Here is a 20,397-nt window from a genome sequence, read left to right on the forward strand (position 1 = left end):
CAACTGAGCCAGTTTGTTCATCGTCCTTGCAAGGAACATCTGGCTGCTGCTCTACACTTGGTTAAATATCTCAAGGGGACTTCTACAAAAGGTCTCTTTTTTCCTGCCCATAATTCCTTTTCTTTGACTGGATATTGCGATGCTGATTGGGCTAGCTGCCCTGATAGTCGACGTTCGCTCACAGGTTATTGTATATTTTTGGGTTCGGCCTTGATTTCGTGGAAGACTAAAAAGCAACCTACCGTCTCCCGCTCCACAGCAGAAGCTGAATATAGGAGTCTTGCTGCGACCGTCTGCGAATTACAGTGGATTTCATATCTTCTTAAGGATTTTCAGGTTCCAATTCAGACTCCGATTCCTCTCTATTGCGACAACCAAGCCGCTGTCCACATTGTCGCCAACCCCGTATTTCACGAACGCACGAAGCACTTGGAGATCGATTGTCACTTAGTTCGTGACAAGTACAAAGATGGGTTCGTTCTTCCTTCCCATGTTCCAAGCAAGCTACAACTCGCTGATTGCTTCACCAAAGTTTTAGCTCGCCCTGCTCTCACTGTTCATCTCTCCAAGTTGGGCTTGGTTGACTTCTCTTCAAGTCCAACTTGAGGGGGGCTGTTAAGATTGTCAATCTACAGAGGAGAATTGCTGATTCATGTGTTGCTTCTCTTCTCTCTAATGTAGTCGTGTTTTTTTTATTTCCTACACCACACCATTTTACTTAGCTCATTTTGTTTTACAATTTTGTCTTTTAGTTAGCTGCTCACATGGCATTGCTGTTAGTTTGTTATTTTCTCTGTTCTGTTTCTTCTCTGTTATTTAAACCCAGCTACTCCATTCCTTCTAAAAAAAACAGATTTTTGTGAATACACATATTCTTCAGAAAATGGCTTTGCTTGTGTATTCATCTGTTGTTGATAGAGAATTTGACTTACAATTAATTTTCATGTTCTTTATTTTTCTTTTAATGCAATCCTTTCGACTTTTAAAAAAAGAAGTTCAGCCCTCCCTCAAGAGAGGTCATGTCGATATTTTCTTTACATCCATTGTCATTTTCACAATACCTGGCCTTCCCAACGCACTCATCCTAAACTTTAAAAAAAGAGCTCTTCTGCATCAGGAAGTCACATCAATCTTTTCTTTAATCCTATGAAATTCTACCCAAAAATGGTAACTAATATATGTATTTTTTTCTGAGTGTTGGGGACATGTTGAACAATTTTCATTTAATGAAGAATTATAATTCAACCATAATGATCATCACTTCAACTTATTCTCACACAGCAAACAAGACATAAAACCAATATGGGCTTGGGAGATTTACTCACCACCAGGGCAATTGAGCGTAGTAGGCCAACACGAGTGACACAAAGCAGCATTATACCCATCCTTTCTCAAGTTCTCCACAACCCACTTCTTCATCAACCCATCATCAACCAACTTCTTCCTCAAATGCTTTACCACTCTCCCAACAACATCAGCTTCTGCTTTTGTCCCGCTTTCCACAATCTCCTGCACCAACACCAACACACACAGACAAACAGATATAGATAAGTGACCGTCGCAAATTTGCAATGAATTAAAGCGTTCCGTTTCGATCTTGTTTCGACTTTTGCAACGACTTACAATCAAACTGCTCCATAAATACTTTTGGCAGCACAAAAATCTGCACAATATACTGAACATAAAACTCTCAAACACACACCGAACACACAGAAAGTACCTGTAAGATGTAATATTTGGTTTGATGGTGAGAGAGAAAATTAGAGGTATCGGATAAAAGGGGTGTCTGTGGTGCTGATTCCGAGTCATCGAACATTTGGTACGGGTATAGATTCTCCTCTTCAAAGCTGTTCATTTTGGTGTGTGGGGGAAAGTTGAAATGTTGAGCAGAAGAGCTGGGATTCATGCGTATATATATCCTCTTTACTGTGGCGGTGTGTCCGTATGCAGACAGATGAGGATCATATCAGACACGGTTTTGAATATGCGCCGTCTATGTACGACTAGTAATCTTGGCACACGGTATTTATTCCACATAGTATACGTATATATATAGATATATGTCTTCTGAATTTCTTTTTCTTGGAACATCTTGAAAATGATAGTTGATGTGGGGTAATGTTTTAATGGTGGTATCAAGACCTAATGCTTCCAACTTTATTTTAAAATTTTATTTGGTGTGTTTTAATTCGATTGAAATTAGATCAAAATTCTAATATGTATAAATTTAAAGTGATTAACTTGTTTAGACTTATTATTTTAAAAAAAAAACACTCATAAATATTTAAGTTAAATTATTATAGATAGCTTTTAGATATTCGTAAGCTCTAGAATTCAAGTGAAAACATGTTGTGATGACGTTGAAGAACTCAGCTTATTTGTTGCAATTTTATATTTTGTTTGCATATGTATGACACGTGAACATTTGTTTTGTACTATGCTTAAGTTGAGGAAAAGCTGAGGTTAATATCTTCGAGAGAGTGCAAAAATATGTTTTTAAATTATATATATTGAAAACATGAATTGGGCTCCACGAGTTTCATGTCTTATAAGAGTGCACATTAGTTTATAAAAATAATTAAAATTTAACCTCAATCTTTTATATTTATATTTATATATAAAACAAAGACATTTTTTACTCATAGATGATAATTTGTGATACCACTACATCAAATTTTTTACTATGTCGAAATATCCTTGAGTTGATTTTTTTTATGGTTTATATATTTTATTTTTTTATTTATAATTTGTTGTCAATATAAAAAGAAAATACACTTTTCATTCACAAAGGACAGTTTGTGACATCACTACACCAATTTTAATATTGTGTCTATAATCCTCTTAACTTGGTTTTCTTTTCTGTTTTTCTCTTTTTTATTTTTTTTAAATGTGACGGTGTTGGTATTTATTCTTATTTAAATGAAAAAATTGCATAAAACCCACCTGTGTTATGAAAACTCGGCAAATAACCCCCCCGCATTATTTTTTTATATGCAAAAAAAATCCATGTTATTGTGAACGACCCTCACTTGCCCAATTCCATCAGTGCCTGTTAACAGAGTTAATTTTTTTCTTAAATCTCCGTGTTACCCTTGTGACTTACTGCAAGAGAAAAAAGGGGGGAGGGGATGCCTTTTTTCCATTTAACGGGAGTTGGGGAAAGAGGGAGAGAAGACAAATTAGGCTTCGCGATTAGGCACGGTGATTTTGGGTTTAATCTTGCAAACTCCCCCTTTGCTTGCACAAGTTTAGTAGTTTTAGGTTAAAAATCGAGTGTTATTAACTGTTGAGAAGCTTTTGATTGGAAATATAATTGGGAACACGAAGTCAAAATCAACGTTAAGAATGTCTACCTAATTTCTTTTTAAATTTTTAGCTTTTTTTACTGTGCAGAGAAGGAATCTAACGATGCTTTTTTTTTTTTTTTGTTTGTATTTGGCTTTGAAAGAGCTGCTCATTCAGAGGCAAAATAGTGTGAAAATGTATGTATTCCTATATTTTTGATCGAATATTTATTGAAAATTTGGATTCAATGCTTGGAACAGTGAATTCTTCCACTGTTGGTTCCCACGCCCTAACCCCATTTGCCTGAAAAGTTGTTATTTGGTTTATGAGTAATGTATTTTATATTTTTCTATTGTCTTCATTTTCATTTAAATTTTTTGATAGTTGTCTATTTTGTTGTATTTATTTTTATTTAAATATTAGATAGTTGTCTGCAAAAAGTATGATAGTGTTTCTTTTGGTCCCCCTACACCCTTTAATTAAAGTTTTTATCTTGGTAGTTGTCTATAAAGTATGAAAAATTATTGTATTTATTTTCATTTAATTAACAGTTGTTTGCAAAGTATGATAGTATGTTTGTCTTTGTATGGGATTGTGTACAATGTCTATTTATGTTTTTGTCCCCACTTGTTTGGATTGGTTGCTGAGTTTTTTATTTGTATATTTAATTGCAGAATGGTGTTGACTGATTATGCTAATTTTAATGTATGGCTTGATTATGTAATTGAATGGGTGCCTATAGTCAGGTATGTATGTGGTAGTAGAGTATGGTTTCCAAATGTGGATAAGAAGAGATTGTACTATGAGGACTTACAAGAAATGTATGCTATGGCAGGAGATAAAGGGCTAAATGTGGTTGTTTATTATTACTTACATAGACACAATTTAGATAATGGACTTAGGGTGTTGAATGGGGATGAGAGTATTAGAAAACCATTGAGGATTATAAGGGGTTGACTATAATTCTCATATACTTTGAAGAAAAATAGGGCCCATTAGTAGTTATTGATTCTCAAGTAATATCATTTCTTCAGAAGAACAAATTCCCTTACTCCCTCTTCCTGACAAGTTTGAGCCCTTAAACCCTGAGGCTAAAATTAATGCTCCAGTTCTTGATGAAACCATAAAGGAAAATCCTATTTTACTCATAAAGAGTGATTACTTACACTGTGATACAAATTTGTTAAATTATCAAAAATATTCCTTCTGTATTTCAGCCACCCCTATACTCAAATTCTTATCATCATCTATATATTTATACAATCATCTATCTATCTATACTATTATCTATACTACATAAAGAAAAAACACTCCATTTTCACTCACAAATAGCAATTATTTACAAACCAACACCAACTTTTTAAATTACCAAAAATATCCTTATATATTTCAACCACCTTCTTAAATTCTTCTTTTAATCTCTATATCTATACTATTTATTTATACTAATATGAAAAAGTTCACTCACAAACGACAACCTGTAAAGCAGCGATACCAAATCTTTTTGTGTCGATAATATCATTAAATTAATTTATTTTTATTTATTTATATATAAATATGTTGTGTTGGTTTACATATATTATTCTTATTTATAATATATTTTAAATTATAAATAATTATTTATTATCTGCACATAGAAATGATGTGTCATAAAGACAAATATAAAAGAAATCCCATTTTCTTCACCAAAAAAAAAAATATATTTTTACTTACAAATAGCGATTAGCGACATTGCAACACTAGAATTTGAGATTACCATATACATTACCAACATTGCCCTTATTTTATGGGATTAGAAAAGTATTTTGCCGGTGTCTTTCAGCTTATTCAAATAATTTTTTTCTCCAGACCTAAATAGTTGAATGATTTGAAACCAACACAATTTGATAAACCTTCACTGATCACATTGACATGAGTTCTGAGATAATCATGATTAGGGCCAAATAATGTGATCACATCTTAGGAACATCAAATGTCTAGTAAAATCATTATGTTGAGGCTAATTAATATCAAAATTTATTCCCCACAGAAAAAGAAAAAATCCAAGCTTTATACATATCCATAAAATAATTAAACAGAATGAGCTGTGGTTGCACAGATTGGTGGATTTTGTTTGCCTACAAAAGTGGGTTGGACATTGACGCATTTGGTGGTGACAGGACCTCTATTTCCATTGTATTTAAGATCAATGTCACCCACCACTACGTTCTCACAGGGCTTAAGCTTGCTGCAGAGAAGCGTTACTGCTTCTTCACTATTTGTCGTCCCCCGAATGTTTTTAAGGTTGACCTTATTGATCTTGATAAATGATGGTCTCTGAAAATGATCCAAAAATTAATCAATAATGTATAACCACGAAAACTTAGGAAATAATTATTACAATGTAGCGGTAAAAAAACAGTTGCACTTACGTCTCGCTTGCAAAGATTATGTGGGCAGTATTCTTGATCAATGATGATTGGATTGCTGACATTGTCCATGATTAAGTCTTCAAAATTCAAATTAGTGATGCTCAACTGAGCTGGAGTAGTGGGCCATGTCTTGACCCTAACGCCATTTCCTGTTCCAATGAAAGTGTAATTCTTCACATATATCCCCTCCACATCTTTTTCAGTTGCATATCCTCCAAGGCTCCCAATGCTAATCCCATGACCCGGTCCACAAGTCACATTTTCAATGTGAACTTCTTTTGTGTCATCACCGATGGAGACACAGTCATCTCCTGTTCTTATGACGGAATCAATAATATTAATCCTTGTGGAACGACCCAAGTGGATTCCGTCAGTGTTCGGGCTCTCATCAGGAGCCGAAATTGTAAAATGGCGAAATGTTACATTGTGGCTGGATATACAATTCAAGTGAAAATTCTTGCTATCTTTGGTGGTGACGTCATGAATTATGGAGTTGTTGATGAAATTAAAGCTCAAATTCTGCATACAACATATAATACTGACGTAAGGTAACTTATAAATCTATATATAATCTTAATAAATTGAAATTAGTTTTCGGTATTATAAGGAGATGGGTAGGTAGCTTACATAAGGCAGCTTCGGGCAATTCTTATTTTTGTGGCAATCATTCATCTTCCAGGCTATCTGTCCTTGGCCGTCAAAAACTCCACCACCAGAAAGGGTGAAATAATTGACGTAATTTATAGTAATCCACTCCGCTTTTTTGTCAGGTAGTTGATTGGGATCTGGAAAAGCTTTCAAAGTGCCTTGTACTTCAAGTTCGATAGGGGCCTTGTTGGGGCCTTCCAGTTTCACTTGACTTACAGTAAAAGTACCTTGGGGAATCAAAATTTTGCTTGGTACGACTGATACGATTGCCTCCTTCCAAGCTTTTAATAAAGCCTAACATTGTGCATACAATTATTTCGAAAAATATTATTATGAATCATTCAATCATATTAAACAACAACATAACTAATATAATATTACCTGACTTATGTCTGCACCAGAATTAGCACCGTACTTTCTAACATCGTATAGCACAGGAATTTGGGCATTAACATTGCAAGCCAACAATGCCGAAAATAAGAAAATAGCAACAATGAATTTTGTTGCCATATCTTAGTGCTTATTTATTTGGTGCAGTAGTTAAAATTCAATGTGATTTGGGAACATCGTTATTGAGGTTCAGAATTTATAGTATACTGAGGGGGAGATTTGAACGCCTTGATGCATGTGTGACCAATCATCCATAAATTATTTCTGTGTGTACGAGATTTCTTTTCGTTGTTGGAATTCTTTTTTCATACCAAGAAAATACCGTAATACAAATTGTCATTCAAAATTTTGTGGACAAGAAACAACTATTTGTTTGTAGATTATTTTTTTTAAATTTTTATTGAAAGAAAATATGTTAGTTTAGTTGTTTTAGTGATTGTTCCTTATTTCGAGGCTCAATTGATACTCTTGTTATTACATTCAACCTCACGAGGATTTGGAATTTATGGATGCCCTGATTTGTTGAAATATTTTAGTAAAGAGACTCATTTCTTTAAGTAAAATTGATCAATTATTATTAATTGAATAAATCAATCGACATCAATATTTATCAAAGTAGACAACAAACGCACATGACTTGGTTTGTACTCATGATTTTAAATTATGAGGCCTCAATTTCAGTAAATAAGGTAAACTGAATTGGTTGTGAATGGGACCATTTTAAGAATTGGTTGTAAATGGGACGAGCAATGAACTGAGCATAGGAATGAGCCAAATTGGTGACTTTATCATTTCAAAATTATAGAATTATGTACTTGCCCTGCATTAATTTGATCCAATAAGCTCAATTCCTTGTTAAAGATTGATGGCAGATTCTCTTACTTCTTTTATGAAAACTCACAGGGCATGTTTACTTTGGGTTATGAAGGCTGAGATAATACTCCACTAAATTCGTGAAAGTCATCCACCGAATCAACAGGGGATGCACTCTTATTCAACCTACTAAGGGTTACCTATAGACTAGGAAAGACCAACTTTAGCTAGAATAACAACTTTATTTTCTTACTTGAAGTTTCAAACTTCAACTTCAATCTCTCATTTGTAAACAAGAAACAAGTAATTCCGCTCTTAATTATTTTTTTTTAATTCTTATTACCTTATGTCGTTGCTTGAACTCCAATTGGACTTGAACACCAATTTTATTAGTATCAAGTGGTGTCATCTGTGAGAACAAAAATATAAAATATGAAAACAATGGAATCTACCAATACTGGAACTAGCAGCTTCTTAGATACTTCCTCTAGAAAGATATTCCCCTTCATGTTTGAAAACCTCGAGCGGATGATTACTACCTCCATTCAAGACCAGATTTTTACAGCCCCACTGTTATCATTACCTAATGTTAATGTCCATATTAACCCAACTTTTAGTAGTAGAGAACTTTGAGATAGAACGTCCACATGGGAGAAGGCTAGAACACCAATCCCACCAGAAGGCGCCCTAACAAATGGCGGGCGCACATAGATAGGCTTCAGTAAGGATTCTTAGACCTGAAGGATAGTGTCTTTGAGTTCCCCCAAAAGAGCAAGAAAACACCTCATTCAGCAAAGAAATCTTGGCATACTAGCTTCCCTTAGAGACTATCTTTAGTAGTTTTAACTTAGTGTGCCCCTTTTGTAGGAACTGGAAGATGGGGACTTATCTATGTGCCTAGCCAAAAGCCATACTCTGAGTAGGCACTCTCAAGTAAGCATGTCCAGTGGAGGCACAAAAAGCCCTCATCATTGGAGGCACAATAAACCATGTTTTCAATGTAGGTATATAACCCCTGTTTCTGCTCGAGATATAGTTGTTCCCTCCTTATCCTGATCCTGTTAGATGTTGTATCTGATTTTTCTCTTGCTTGGCTGGTTTCTTATATTTGTACCATATTCAGCCTTGTGCGAATCGTTTCTTCTCCCGTGGTCGTCTGCTATCGTTCTCTGCTCTTCAATCAACTTTCTCGCTGACTTCCTAACACCAGGTGTAATCATTTTTCTTTCATGTTCTACCATAATATTCCTCTCGATCATCTGTCGCAACTCTTCGTTTGTTAGATGTAACCTTCTTCCCTCTTGTCGTAGAAGAATTCGTTCTCTTTGCTCGTGCCTTGGTGATTGACACAGAGAATTCTCCTTGTTGAATATCCGAATCCTTCGACCACTTTGAGACCAAATCAAATCCAAATCAAAGGACCTCTTCTTAGGATTTCCACAAACGGCGCCAACTGATTTGGGTCGAAATCTTTGCGACCTCCTTGGATCGGGTGGACAGGTTCTCCAAGCGGTTTGAGGTTGCTACCTCTCCCAAATTAATGTAAGGGTCCTGAAAGAGATAAGCAGATCGTTAGGTTTGTTGGAGTGACCCCCAACTAAGACCCTCCGATGCTTAAGTCAGTGTCTAGTTTCAAGGTCGTGAAAGCAGGTCGCTGGCAAACTGATGAGCCGAAGTGACTAAAAAGTAAGAGCGCTAGAGAGAGAGTACCATGAATGCACTGACTATGGAGTATATAGCGCAAGACTGAGGGTTTTGTTGGTCCAATGAATGTTTTCCGCGTGTCCCGGGTGGCCAGGCGACCGAACCCGGATCGTGACCCGACCCGATAAAAAATACGCGAATCTTTTAGGTAAAATTGTAATTTTGTATCCTTTCAATGGCAAAATAGTCTTTTTCAGTCAATTTAAAATTTTTCCCATCGATACGCTTACACAAATTTATCCTTGTTCTATTTATCAACAAGCCCACGATGTATATATACAATTGGTAGCTGGATTGTAGAAAAAATTTATTCAAATCAGTTTTTATGGAATTAAATCAATGACATAAAATATAATATATTTAACATATAATTTGTCATTTATTCTGAACTATATGCTAATTAAACCATTAATATATTGCATTTGTTATTGGTCCAATCAAATGTGATTTTGGTTAGAATTTCCATTTGTAACCCTGTGCAAAGGCTCGACTTCTCCAGAAACTACTTTTCCTGGCAGTGTTCTCTGGAGTTCTCTACCAAATTTTCCCGAACTCTCTGAACTCTTCAATGAAATAATTTAAGCAGGAATTTCTTCATCTTCTGCTCTATAAATACTTCTTTCTCCCTCTTCCAGCAGCAGAAATCACAATCGAGAAATCATCTCATATATTATTCTTCACAGTTCACATCAATCAAACACGATCAAACCAGCAAATTAACAGAGTAATCATGTCGCTGATCCCAAGTGTATTCGGCCGACGAGGCAGCGTTTTCGACCCATTGTCGCTCGATCTCTGGGACCCTTTCCGTGATTGGCCCGTCAGCTCCTCCGACGAGGCCTCGCAGTTGGCGGCCACCAAGGTTGACTGGAGGGAGACGCCGGAGGCCCATGTGTTCAAGGCGGATGTTCCGGGGCTGAAGAAGGAGGAGGTGAAGGTGGAGGTAGAGGACGACAACGTCCTCCAGATAAGTGGAGAACGCACCCGCGAGAAAGAGGAGAAGAACGACACCTGGCACCGTCTTGAGAGGAGCTCCGGCAAGTTCTTCCGCCGCTTCAGGCTGCCGGAGAATGCAAAGATGGATCAGATCAAAGCCAGCATGGAGAACGGGGTGCTCACTGTCACTGTCCCCAAGGAGGAAGTGAAGAAGCCTGAGGTGAAGGCCATTGAGATTTCTGGCTGAAAACAAACACTTCCTCAGTTTTTGCTTCTGAATGTATGATCAGTATGTGTGTGTGTGTGTGTGTTGTGTGTTTTCTTAATTGCCATTATGTATAAAGTCCTGGGATTCAAGCCTGGATGTTTGATGAGCTTTGATCTGTAAGGTTGGAATAGCATAATGTAATAAATGTGTGTGTGTGTGTGTTTTTTTTTTTTATGAACTTCTGGAAAAGTCCAAATTATAGCAGTTCTCGGCATTTTTATTCGAACAAGTTTAGTTCTTTTTCGCACGTTTTATAGTTATTATTTACTTCTGAAAATTTATTTTACAAATGTTTGAATTTAGGACTGATTTTGGGTGAAGTTTTGTAGAATAATGAGATATTTCAAATTTTAAAACATTTGGTTCTTTGTATTCACGCAAGTTTATTTTTTTTTCGTACATTTTGTAGTTATTATTTAGCTTAGTAAAATTTACTATGTTTGGATTTAAGACTATTTTGGGTTAAGTTTCATAAAATTTTGATATAGTTCAGATTTTAATAACTTTTACGGCATTTTTATTCAAGCAAGTTATTTCTTTTCTGTACTTTTTGTAGTTATTATTTAATTTAGCAAAATTTATCATACAAATGCTTATATCGGTAATATTTAAGGCTCCATTAAGATGAAGACAGATAATTATGCGATACTGATTTAAAGAATTTTTTTAAAATAATTTTATATTAAATGAATTTAATGTTATTAAAAAATAGTTCGAAATTATAATCAAAAGATTTCAAGTCCTTTGCAACACAAAATTATCCAAATAAATATAATAAATTTACTGCCATGAATTTAAATTTTTTAATTCTAATTCATCAATATAAATATTGCGCATATTTTTTTAAAGTAATTTCAAAACAATATAAATTAAGGTATTGATTACGAATATAATGGAAAAGCTTATAATATTATTTTAAATACATTAAATATAATAAATATCAATAAAAGAAACTTAAATATGTATTATCTAAGTATACAAGTTTGTAATATAAGTAATTTCAAATATTTGGTTATTATTTATTAGATATAATATCAAACAATTACATATTTATATGGTTCAACCAATTATTTATAATAAGTATAAAATGTTATATAACAATACATTTACTAGATCATATTGTTTATTCTATATACATACAGGAATGACAATTGGTCCCGAAAAATTGAGGCCCCAAGACACGCCCCAAAACTTTGGTGGGTCTGCGGCCATTGGGTTGGGACTCGATCGGGTACAATTAATATTTTATTTATTTATTATTCATATGCATTATATTATTAATAAAAAATTATGGTTTATATGTAAATTCTTAAATAATTTTGTATATATCTAACCTATATAAGAGAATACAAAAAATAAAAAATTAGTTGAAAATATATTATTTATAGGTAGTAAAATATAGTACTTAACGAGGAAATTAATAATTTAGATGAATGTATAATTAAAAACTATATTTTATTAAAACTATCTACATCTAAAATGGTAGTTACTTTTATTATATAATTCGAGACACTTATATAAGATACAAATTTAAAATAAAATCAAAAAGTAATTTTTTAATTTCATCTTTAATTTCACTAATTTTTCAATTAAGTCATAATAAAATTATTTTTGTCAGGACGGATGGAGTAGAATGGGATTGGGTGAGATTATCCGAGGATGGTATCGGGTCAAGACAAATCCGCCCCAGACCCACCCATGCATACTCTATATGCATGCTCTTTTTTTGTTTTTTTGTTTTTAAATTATAAGTATTTGTTAAGTATCTCAATATATATATACATGAAAAAATTCAAAAGTATAAATTGTAAAAGTATAATTAATTTAATGTTTTAAAATGATACTTTTTTTGTTTTGATTGTTATTTATCAAATGCAAATTAATAAGTAATCTAAAAAATGTAACTTAATGTTTTTTAATATATCAATATATATTTTTGAATTTTTTCAAGAACACAACAATCAGGTTCTGAACTTTGGTCTGCAACGAGTTTATAAACCTCGCACCACTGAAGGGTTTAACAGCAGCTCAGCGGCAGTACATTCCCGCCCCCCCATCACTCCGTCAAACTCCAATTACCCAGTGCCGCGCCCCCCAACGCCTCCGGCGGTTTCTTCCTGTGCTTGGTTACCGCCGCTGCCGAGAATAACAGGAGCTGGAGAAGCTAAAAGGATTTCAACAAACGCCTTTGATGTGTGTATGAAATTGTTCCATGCTGTTTTCTACAATCAGGTTAGTTTCCCGCAAAAAGCTCTCAAAAAATCTCCAATTTATCCGATTGAAGTCAGTTCCATCGCTTGCCCATTTCACTCCTTACTTTTCAGATTCTGGTTCTGAGGACCTGAGTCCCAGTTCAAGAAACGATGTTATTGTATCAAAATGCAGTAACAGCAGCCATGATAACATTTCATTGGAGTTAAATTCATCTGGGGTGGTTCAGGTTCTGAAAAATATGCAAAACGAACCCATTTCTGCATTATCCCTATTTAACCGACTGAGGATACAGGGGTTTAAACATGATGTTAATAGTTATTTGGCTATTATTAAGATACTCTGTTATTGGGGCTTGGAAAGGAAACTGGATTCTCTGTTTATGGAGGTTATAAATGTGAAAAATGGGCATCTGTGTTTTGAGGTGCCGGAGTTGTTGGAGGCAATGGCGGAGGAGTTTAAGGCCGACGGACCAAGTTCACTGCTTCGGGCTTTTGATGCACTGATCAAAAGTTATGTTACTTTAGGAATGTTTGATGAGGCCATTGACACTCTTTTTGAAACAAAAAGGCACGGTGTTGGGCCATGTTTGTTGTCATGTAATTTTTTGATGAATAGGTTGATTGCGCATGGGAAGGTGGATACAGCTGTTGCTATCTATAAGCAGTTGAGGACTCTTGGGCTGAGTCCAAATGTATATACTTATGGGATTGTAATTAAGGCATATTGTCGAAAAGGTTGCTTGGAAGAAGCTGTAGAGGTGTTTCTGGAAATGGAGGAAGCTGGGGTGGTGCCTAATGCTTTTACCTATGCAGCTTATCTTGAAGGCCTCTGCATGCAGGGTAGGTCGGATTTAGGCTTTGAGGTTTTACAAGCTTGGAGAGCTAAGAACGTACCAATTGATGCATATGCTTATACTGCTGTGATTCAGGGCTTTGTTAGTGAAAAGAATCTTAAGAAGGCGGAGATTGTTTTACTTGACATGGAAGAACACGGACTAGTTCCTGAAGAAGCTAATTATCGTTCCTTGGTTCAGGGGTATTGTGATTCTGGGGACATAATTAAAGCTTTGGCTATCCACAATGAGATGGAGGCAAAAGGTATCAGAACCAATTGTTTGATTCTCACTTCAATTCTTCAGTGCTTGTGCCTGAAAGGCATGCATTCTGAAGCAGTTGAACAGTTCAGGAACTTTAAGAAGTTGGGCATCTTTCTTGATGAAGTCACATATAATGTTGCCATTGATGCCCTGTGCAAAATAGGGAAGTTAGATGAGGCTCTTAGATTGTTCGATGAGATGAAGTGTAAAAAGCTGATACCAGATGTTGTGCACTACACCACTTTAATAAGCGGTCATTGTCGCCACGGGAAGATTTTTGATGCTATAAACTTATTTGATGAAATGAATGAAAATGGTCTGAAAGCTGATGTCATTACTTATAACGTCCTCGCAGGTGGATTATCTCGGTACGGTCATCTGGACGAGGTATTTTTCCTCCTTGATACCATGAAATTGCAAGGCTTGACTCCCAGTGCAGTGACACACAACATGATCATTGAAGGCCTATGCTTGGGAGGAAAAGTGAAGGAAGCTGAAAAATATTTCAGTAATTTGGAAGAGAAGACTACAGAAAATTATGCTTCCATGGTTAACGGGTACTGTGAATCAAGCAAGGCAATTGAAGGCTATAAACTTTTTCTTAGATTGCTCAACCAAGGAATTATAATAAATAGAAGTTCTTGTTTAAAACTTCTTAGCAGCCTCTGTTTGGAAGGTGAAAATGACAGAGCTATTAAGCTGTTCGAGGTTATGCTTTCTTCAGGTGATGGGCCTAGTAAGACAATGTATGGCAAGCTTATTGCAGCTCTATGTCATGCTGGAGATATGAAAAAGGCCCGGTGGGCATTTGACCATATGGTTGGAAGAGGATTATGTCCAGATGTAATAATGTACACCATAATGTTGAATGGTTACTGTCAGGTGAATTGCCTGCGTGAAGCCCTTAGTCTTTTCAGTGATATGAAGGAAAGGGGAATTACTCCTGACATCATCACTTATACTGTCTTGCTTGATGGGCATTGTAAAATAAGTTCGAAAAAGGCTCGATCTCAGGATGATGCTGAAAAGCATATGAAAGTGAAGCAGGTGGCTTCAGCTTTCTGGTCTGAAATGAATGAGATGGAATTAAAGCCTGATGTTATTTGCTATACAGCGTTAATTGACAGTCAGTGCAAATCGGACAACCTTGAGGATGCTATTTGCCTTTTCAATGAAATGATTCAACAAGGTTTACTGCCTGATACTGTCACATACACAGCCCTCCTATCTGGCTATTGCAAGCAGGGAGATATGGAGAAGGCCTTAACTCTTGTGAATGAGATGTCATCTAAGGGAATACAGCCAGATAGCCGTACTATGTCAACGTTGCATCATGGTATTGTGAGGGCCAAGAAAGTGCAGTTTCGACATTAAATTCTCACAGGTATGATGAACCTGTAATGTGTTTTCCCTTGTGGCTTTTATAGGCTGGTCTAGGTTTGAAGGTCTCAATGATTTTTCTATTCTTTTCTTATTGGGTGTTTTTTTTTTTTCATGGTCAAGTGGATTTCTTTTGTTGCCGAAGTTTAATATATTTGAGTAATTGTAGATGAATCTATGGAGAAGAATGATCCTCCATGAAGAATGGTGCGGCCTGCAGTCACCTGAGAAACTCACTTCATTTGTATACTACTGGGCTTCTGATACTTTATTGGCTTCAGGTCAGATGCCCAGTTCCGCCACTCAAAATTCAACTTTGCTTATGTTCTTCGTAGAAAATTATCAAATCTTGGTCTTCCTGTGAAATAGAAATTATCAGTAGGTGCATCATGTATTAATGTGTATCACATTGGTTGAAAATTTTGGCGTCTAAAACAATTCTCAGGAATTGAAGGTTTTGGCCTCTTTTTGGAAATAATATATCAATATACATATTAATGTGGTGAAGCATGGTAACTATACTTACCAAGAAAAGGAAAGAAAGCTATTGTAACTGTAACTGTTATTGCATTGGATGGAAGACGTTCTTAATAGAACACAAAAGGGAAATGGAAAGAAATTAAATTGCATATTACTGATCTCCATTGAGCTTCTGATTTCTGAGAACTTTTCTGAGCTAACTCTTTTAAGAGTCAAATGATTGAATGAAAGGAATGTCTGCAGAATACTAGACTCATCAAGTCCTGCCAACTAGTTAATTCTCTGATGTTCTTGCTGCAATGTCTGTTTCAGTCACTGCTGTTCGATTTGCTATGTTCAAATGGACTTAGGTTGAGTTAGGTAAAGCTTTGACTATTGATTCTAGAAGAATAGATGTTGTTTGAATTCATTTTAAGATAATTGACTTGGCAGAACCAGTTACATATTTGGGTTCAATTTAGAAGAATCATGTCTTGAAGAGATATGAAAGAGAAAAATGACATCGAGTAGAATTAATGTAATAGCTGATTTTATAAGAGCATTATTTCCAGCTTTTAACAGCATATATGGTTGCCAAACACATTAAAAATTTTGTAACTACTGAACATCATTTTTAGTTTCTCAAACTAATGTCATGTACGGCTGTGTCTAACATGGAAATCTCTTAATAGGTTCTATGTGAATATTAATAAAGTATGAAACAAATGACGGATTGGCCTTCTACTTTTATCATTATTAGGCAGTCAATAACTTGAAACACTGTGTCATTTAGGCTTTGTGCTGATCTTGATTTTGGAGATGGATATTAATGTGAATAAAAACTATTTTGCTCTTCTACCTATGCAAGTTTTTGACTATAAAAGATTCCATCCTAAACATGTTCGACTTTTCGTACGTTACATGCTTTTCTATATGATAACATAAAGACTTAGTTTTACTTTACTAAAATGTTCTGTCTGATTTCTGTAGGAACTTGACATTTTTTAATATTCCGTACGGTACAAACTTCCTGTCTTTGTGTTATAGTTTCAGGAATGTCGCGTTTTTATCTAGTTGAGGAGGAGCCTATGTGCTTAAGGCTGTGACTGCAAATTACTGGGGACCAATTATGCATGATTCCCTTCTGGCCATTTTTCCTGAGGTACTATAATAGTACTTTGTCGATTATCGTCATTCTGCCTATTATTGCTCATCATTTGTTTATCATCCTTATTCGTTTTTTGGATCCACATACGTAGCCTGACCATTTCTGTAATATCCTATCCCACATGGATTTAAAATTGAATCATACTATCTGATCAATGAATCTGCCCAATTTGACATGTTTCCATGGCTGATGGATGAACAAATACAAAGAATTTTCGCTCTGAGATTGATATATTCTAAATACTCAGAACTTAGCTTTTTATGCTTTTTCTGGTCTAAACTAGCTTTATATATCCCCCCAGAGAATTTTCACAGGGGAGAGGCTTCCTTGTTATTTGATGGAGGATTTGGAATCTCACTTGATTTTATGTCACAAGGGATATGTCTATAGACTGCTTTGTTCTTAAAATCTGGATTGAAACAATGCCTCATGAAATTCTCATGTGAGATCTTGGATCTGTGTTGTCAACTTTGTGTACCAGCACTGTGACACTGACACAAGGGCAGAGAATGGTAAAAAAATTATATAAAACTCAACATGGCTGTAAGCCATTAAATAACTATAATTACTAAGACTTGTTATGAAACTTGTATAATTCAATCAATGAAATATATATTAATTATTGTGTAGTAATGAAATTTCTACAAGTACACAATTTATACTTGCACGTGTATTTCACTTGAGATACCACATCATTTTCTTTCATGGCAATACGTATGTCAAAATTGTAAATTAGGGGCAGGGGGGAGGGTCAGCTGCTTCCTATACGCTTCGCAAATGTAAAGGCATGGAGCAAAGTGTTGGGGGTACTCTTGCACCTCTTTTCTCACTGTCCTATCTATACAGAGGATGTAGTAAAGAAGGATGAGGTGATCATAATGTCATTCATCAGTAATAGCCAATAGGCTTCAAGGGAGAAGCCACATAACTATCCTGTCGGCCAAAGCAACCAAGGGACTAGCTGGTGGAGTGGCTGTGTAGCAAACTAGCAATGCTGCAACAGCACATACTGGCGTTAAAGGGTTAGCTGTTTTAAGTGATTTAAGGAGTCTCCCAGTATTGAAAGCATATAACTATACTCCAAGGGTTTCTTTATTTTTGCATCTTTCCTTTTCTCGATTAACTCGGTTAAGACAGTATAAGTGTTCTGACAGTTTTCTTGACATCTGACTCTCGAATAGTTGAGTTTAGATTAGCCACTTTTGATATCTGTTATGGGGTTTACAATAGTAGAAATAATACAATATTTTGATTCAGGAATAGTCCTATCCAATGACTGAAGAACATTATCAGTTGCTTCTACCATGGTAGTTGTGTTAGGAAATTTTAGTATGAGAATCGTCCAAAATTTTAGAGGCAACCTACAAGGCACCTTGTCAACTTAATTGAAGAGTTATTTGCCTCACCACTCTCAGATTAGAATGTGAATTGGACTTCAGGCCAATAACTCTCCATGATACATCAAAGTCCAGCCTCGTGGTGTTCACTCGGTGGCGTCTCGCACTAGTGAAATCAAGTTCAACAACGTTTCTGACCTTCTTGGTTGCTTGTTGAAGATAATGGCTGCAGGAATTATAATTTTGGCATGATCTTACGTGGGGCGGAAAAGGGTTCTGTATTTTCTTTCATTCAAATGTTTCAGGAAGTCCCTTTCTTTGAGAAGTCTGCTAGAATACTTACAACAGAGAATTTGGCTTTAAGCATGGATTTTCCAAGTGGATTTAAGCCGTTCAACCAATTATTTGCTGTTCCTGCAGTCATACGTCTAGTAATCATCTTCATTATTAAATCTACGCCATCCAAATTTCCTTTTTAACTTCAGAAGTCATGCTGACAAAATGCGACATAGAAGTGAGCCTGAGCTTGTTCCTGATGTTTCTTTCAACTGGGTTAGACTGTGAGTCAAAGGACACGTTTAAGGCTCCAGCTTCAGCACCTACTGGTGATTCCATGCTGCTTTTTCAACTGCGCGATCATTGCTGGAGCTTGGTCTTGAACTTTGCCTTTCTGAATTTAAGGTCAGAGAGTGAGACGTATGAATCACAGAATCAGCAAGTTTTGTTGGATAGTACTTTGAAAGATGGTCTCACAGCACTAGTCATAAATGGCTTGTTTTGCATCTAAAATGTCAACCTAAAATTAGTTCCTAAGTCAAAAACTCGTCAGACACGGAGCAATTCTAATCATTGTAACAAGCTGGTGAAGTTCTGAAAATGGTCCTTTTTCTGAGACGTAACTAGGTCTGTACAGTGATTGCTGTCATTTTATTTGGGCTTCAGCATGTACTGAGAATTTTATTATTTGCTTTGCAGATGTTATTCATGGATCGGGAGTTCCATTTGTATTTTACTACCTAAGCAGCAGAATTTGCTCGGAGCAATGGTTTGTTGCAAATGGTACCAATAGGTTGCTGGGAATGATCAAGTCGTTCTTACTTTGTTTTGTCATGTATGAAGACAGCATATATGATGACAGGCCAAATCTTCTGCAAGCTGCTTCAATATAATTGAAGAAAGAAGATCATTGAGGTATGGCCTTTTGGCACATTTTCCATCTATTTCCTTTTCCAAAGGATATCTACGGATGAATTCTTGAGCTTTGACTTGGTTACTGACATCTTGAATGTCCAGATAATAAAACTGAGAAGGTTTTTAGGTAGATGAGAAACTTGAAAGTGAATGAATTGCTGCTTTCGGATAAAAATTCATGTACCATTTTCCATTTCTCTCTCTTTTGCAGTAAAAGGAATAAACACAAGATGGGCACCAGCACAAATTATTCATTTACATGCGAAAGATCGACAGTAATCCCTTCTGGGGATCTTCAGTTTCTGTCTCATATCTCTTCGAAAACTTTATTTCAACCTAGAAGAAAGCCTCGACTTGGATCGAGAATTTGATTACCTGAAGTTCATGACAGAGGGACCTCATTCTTGGAAACAGGATAATAGAGGAAACCAGTCTGCAGGAATTAAATTGCTCCGAAGGTCAGGAAAGTCTCAGGGGTCGTGGCAAACTCACTCTTTAGTATCAACTCATATGATCTCTCCCAGAACCTACTCAAGAGAGAAAATCCAAGTCTGAAGCATGAGGCAAGAAAGGCAGGGGCAGGACAATCTCATGAGACAGGTATAATACTATATAGGGTAAATTAGGGTCATATTCCTCCTTTGGTTTGGCTTACTTAGAAACATTCTTGTTAGATTGAAAATTACAATTACCCCACTTGAGGTTTGTTTCATCTTACATGTCAACCCATCTGTCGGGTTCTGCTACAGAGATGGATAAAAAAATAAAATAGGTGTCAGATGTAAGAGTCTATATTGGAAATATTAAAAAATAGCACATTAAGATGTTAGTTGAAGACTGAATTTCAATTTTAAGATTATAATTTTTCAGTCATTATAACATATTGAAATTATTATAGAACTCTATGATATATTTATGGATTGAGTATTTCATAGAATTTTTCTGATTCTTTTACTTCATAGTTATTTGTTTACTTTTAGTTTGACTTATAATAGAACAAATCTCACAATCTATGAATTTTCTAAGTTAAGTATTTTAGAATATATAAATAGATATGATTATCAAGATTGAATTCACACATGAAATTGGCATTTCTA

General features: G+C 35.5%; 4 protein-coding genes across 5 annotated transcripts in view; 2 read left to right on the plus strand and 2 right to left on the minus strand.

The window, feature by feature from the left end:
* Window positions 1-1,956, minus strand: part of LOC105178102 — a 6,898-nt gene extending 4,942 nt beyond the window's left edge. Inside the window, exons 1-2 of the mRNA XM_011101466.2 lie at window positions 1,721-1,956; window positions 1,326-1,509 (exon numbers count right to left, since the gene is read on the minus strand). Of these exons, the coding sequence (XP_011099768.1) occupies window positions 1,326-1,509; window positions 1,721-1,906 (370 nt within the window). The 5' untranslated portion in view covers window positions 1,907-1,956. The remainder of the gene's footprint in view (window positions 1-1,325; window positions 1,510-1,720) is intronic.
* LOC105178103 (polygalacturonase-like) lies at window positions 5,219-6,895 on the minus strand. The gene is made up of 4 exons (XM_011101467.2): window positions 6,726-6,895; window positions 6,324-6,638; window positions 5,697-6,215; window positions 5,219-5,601 (listed from the first exon to the last, which is right to left on the minus strand). The coding sequence occupies exons 1-4, from the start codon at window positions 6,852-6,854 to the stop codon at window positions 5,356-5,358; spliced, it is 1,209 nt and encodes a 402-aa protein (XP_011099769.1). The 5' UTR covers window positions 6,855-6,895; the 3' UTR covers window positions 5,219-5,355.
* LOC105178104 (17.5 kDa class I heat shock protein-like) lies at window positions 9,762-10,681 on the plus strand. The gene has a single exon (XM_011101468.2). It carries the CDS (start codon window positions 9,982-9,984, stop codon window positions 10,432-10,434), a length of 453 nt encoding a protein of 150 aa, XP_011099770.1. The 5' UTR covers window positions 9,762-9,981; the 3' UTR covers window positions 10,435-10,681.
* On the plus strand, window positions 12,411-20,178 carry LOC105178105 (pentatricopeptide repeat-containing protein At2g26790, mitochondrial). Of its 2 annotated transcripts, XM_011101470.2 has the most exons (6): window positions 12,411-12,687; window positions 12,780-15,149; window positions 15,315-15,426; window positions 16,652-16,766; window positions 19,085-19,300; window positions 19,512-20,178. In XM_011101470.2, exon 2 carries the CDS (start codon window positions 12,908-12,910, stop codon window positions 15,137-15,139), a length of 2,232 nt encoding a protein of 743 aa, XP_011099772.1. In that variant the 5' UTR covers window positions 12,411-12,687; window positions 12,780-12,907; the 3' UTR covers window positions 15,140-15,149; window positions 15,315-15,426; window positions 16,652-16,766; window positions 19,085-19,300; window positions 19,512-20,178. The 2 variants fall into 2 exon arrangements, with proteins under 2 accessions (XP_011099772.1, XP_011099771.1); XM_011101469.2 differs by having other exon boundaries at window positions 12,411-15,149.

This window comes from Sesamum indicum, linkage group LG15, assembly GCF_000512975.1.
Source record: "Sesamum indicum cultivar Zhongzhi No. 13 linkage group LG15, S_indicum_v1.0, whole genome shotgun sequence".
NCBI classification, from domain to species: domain Eukaryota; kingdom Viridiplantae; phylum Streptophyta; class Magnoliopsida; order Lamiales; family Pedaliaceae; genus Sesamum; species Sesamum indicum.

What these genes read in the sequence shown, in the direction of transcription:
- LOC105178103 (XM_011101467.2), bottom strand. Translation starts at nt 6,854, where the DNA reads ATGGCAACAAAATTCATTGTTGCTATTTTCTTATTTTCGGCATTGTTG. An exon ending in ATTGCCCGAAGCTGCCTTAT is followed by an intron (nt 6,216 to 6,323) that starts GTAAGCTACCTA and finishes TGTTGTATGCAG; the next exon opens with AATTTGAGCTTTAATTTCAT. An exon ending in ATAATCTTTGCAAGCGAGAC is followed by an intron (nt 5,602 to 5,696) that starts GTAAGTGCAACT and finishes GATCATTTTCAG; the next exon opens with AGACCATCATTTATCAAGAT.
- LOC105178104 (XM_011101468.2), top strand. Translation starts at nt 9,982, where the DNA reads ATGTCGCTGATCCCAAGTGTATTCGGCCGACGAGGCAGCGTTTTCGAC.
- LOC105178105 (XM_011101469.2), top strand. Translation starts at nt 12,668, where the DNA reads ATGCTGTTTTCTACAATCAGGTTAGTTTCCCGCAAAAAGCTCTCAAAA.